At 51.5% G+C, this 1279-nt stretch overlaps 1 protein-coding gene across 1 annotated transcript in view; it reads left to right on the top strand.

Moving 5' to 3' along the window:
- Positions 1–795: 795 nt before the first annotated feature.
- MCAT (malonyl CoA:ACP acyltransferase (mitochondrial)) overlaps positions 796–1279 on the top strand; it is an 8145-nt gene continuing 7661 nt past the window's right edge. Inside the window, exon 1 of the mRNA XM_011945144.1 lies at positions 796–1012. Within this exon, the coding sequence (XP_011800534.1) occupies positions 827–1012 (186 nt within the window). The 5' untranslated portion in view covers positions 796–826. The remainder of the gene's footprint in view (positions 1013–1279) is intronic.

Raw genomic sequence — 1279 nt, 5'->3', positions numbered from 1 at the left:
ATGCCTGGCTAATTTTTATTATTTTTTTGTAGGGACACGGTCTCCCTGTGTTGCCAAGGCTGGTCTCGAACTCCTTGGGCTCAAGCAGTCCTCCTGCCTCAGCCTCCCAAAGTGCTGGGATTACAGGCATGAACCACCATGCCTGGCTTAATCTCTCTTGATAAACTAACTAATAATCATTCCCAGCTTTCACAACAGCCCAGGCAGATTAGATATTATTATCCTCATTTTACTAACTAAAAATTTGAACCTCAAGGAGGTTGTGACTTGGCTAAGGCAATGTGGCTTCCACCCTGTTCCTCTTTACCTTTCACCGGGGTTTCTCAATAGTGGCACTATTTTTTTTTTTTTTTTTTTAAGTGGTGCTGTTGGGCCAGGTCGTTTGTTTTGTGGGGGGTAAGGGGAGCTGTCCTGTGCAGTGCAGCACATTGAGCAGCATCCCTGGCCTCTACCCACTAGATGTCAGTGGCACTCTCCCCTAGTCGGAACAACCAGAAAATGTCTCTGGACACTGCCCTCAGCCTGTTGAGCACCACTGTCCTACTCCAAACCAGGTTTATGGCAGGAAGCTCCTTGGGCTAATTTGCATAGTGCCAAGCACAGCAGCGTCCTTTTGGTGGTGAGCGCTTGTGTAGTCGATGGAGATACATAGAACTGTGGCCCCGTGGGCCGGTGGCAGACACCAGTGTCACTGTCTCTAGTGCAGAGTGGAGCTTGACCTTTGTTTTTCAGGCCTGGCCTTTCCTCCTTCATGCTGTGCCCTCATTTTTCCAAATGCACTTCTCTCTGGACAGGTTTGTATGCAGTGAAAATCCGAGCTGAGGCCATGCAGGAAGCTTCAGAAGCTGTCCCCAGTGGGATGCTGTCTGTCCTCGGCCAGCCTCAGTCCAAGTTCAACTCTGCCTGTTTGGAAGCCCGGGAACACTGCAAGTCTCTAGGCGTGGAGAACCCTGTATGTGAAGTGTCCAACTACCTCTTTCCAGATTGCAGGGTGATTTCGGGACATCGAGAGGTGGGTGTTGATGGGAGCCGCCTTCATAAACCCCAGTCGAGTACACAGGGTTGGAACTGCTCCACACCTGTGAGGCCCAGCAGTGTGGCAGGTGCTCTGTCCAGCCTGCTCTTTAGGAAGTATTTTGGGGCCAGGGCAGTGAGGTGGACCGAGTGCTACAAAGCAGGCAGGAGCAAGAATGCTGCCCTGCTCCACTATGTGTAGAATGGGGTCTGGAACCAACCAGCCAGCCCATGTCCCGAAAGTAAAGGGGCAGGGCCAGGTGAT

This window comes from Colobus angolensis, unplaced genomic scaffold (assembly GCF_000951035.1).
Source record: "Colobus angolensis palliatus isolate OR3802 unplaced genomic scaffold, Cang.pa_1.0 Scaffold239, whole genome shotgun sequence".
In the NCBI taxonomy this organism is placed as follows: domain Eukaryota; kingdom Metazoa; phylum Chordata; class Mammalia; order Primates; family Cercopithecidae; genus Colobus; species Colobus angolensis.
This window is presented reverse-complemented; position numbering and strand designations above follow the sequence as displayed.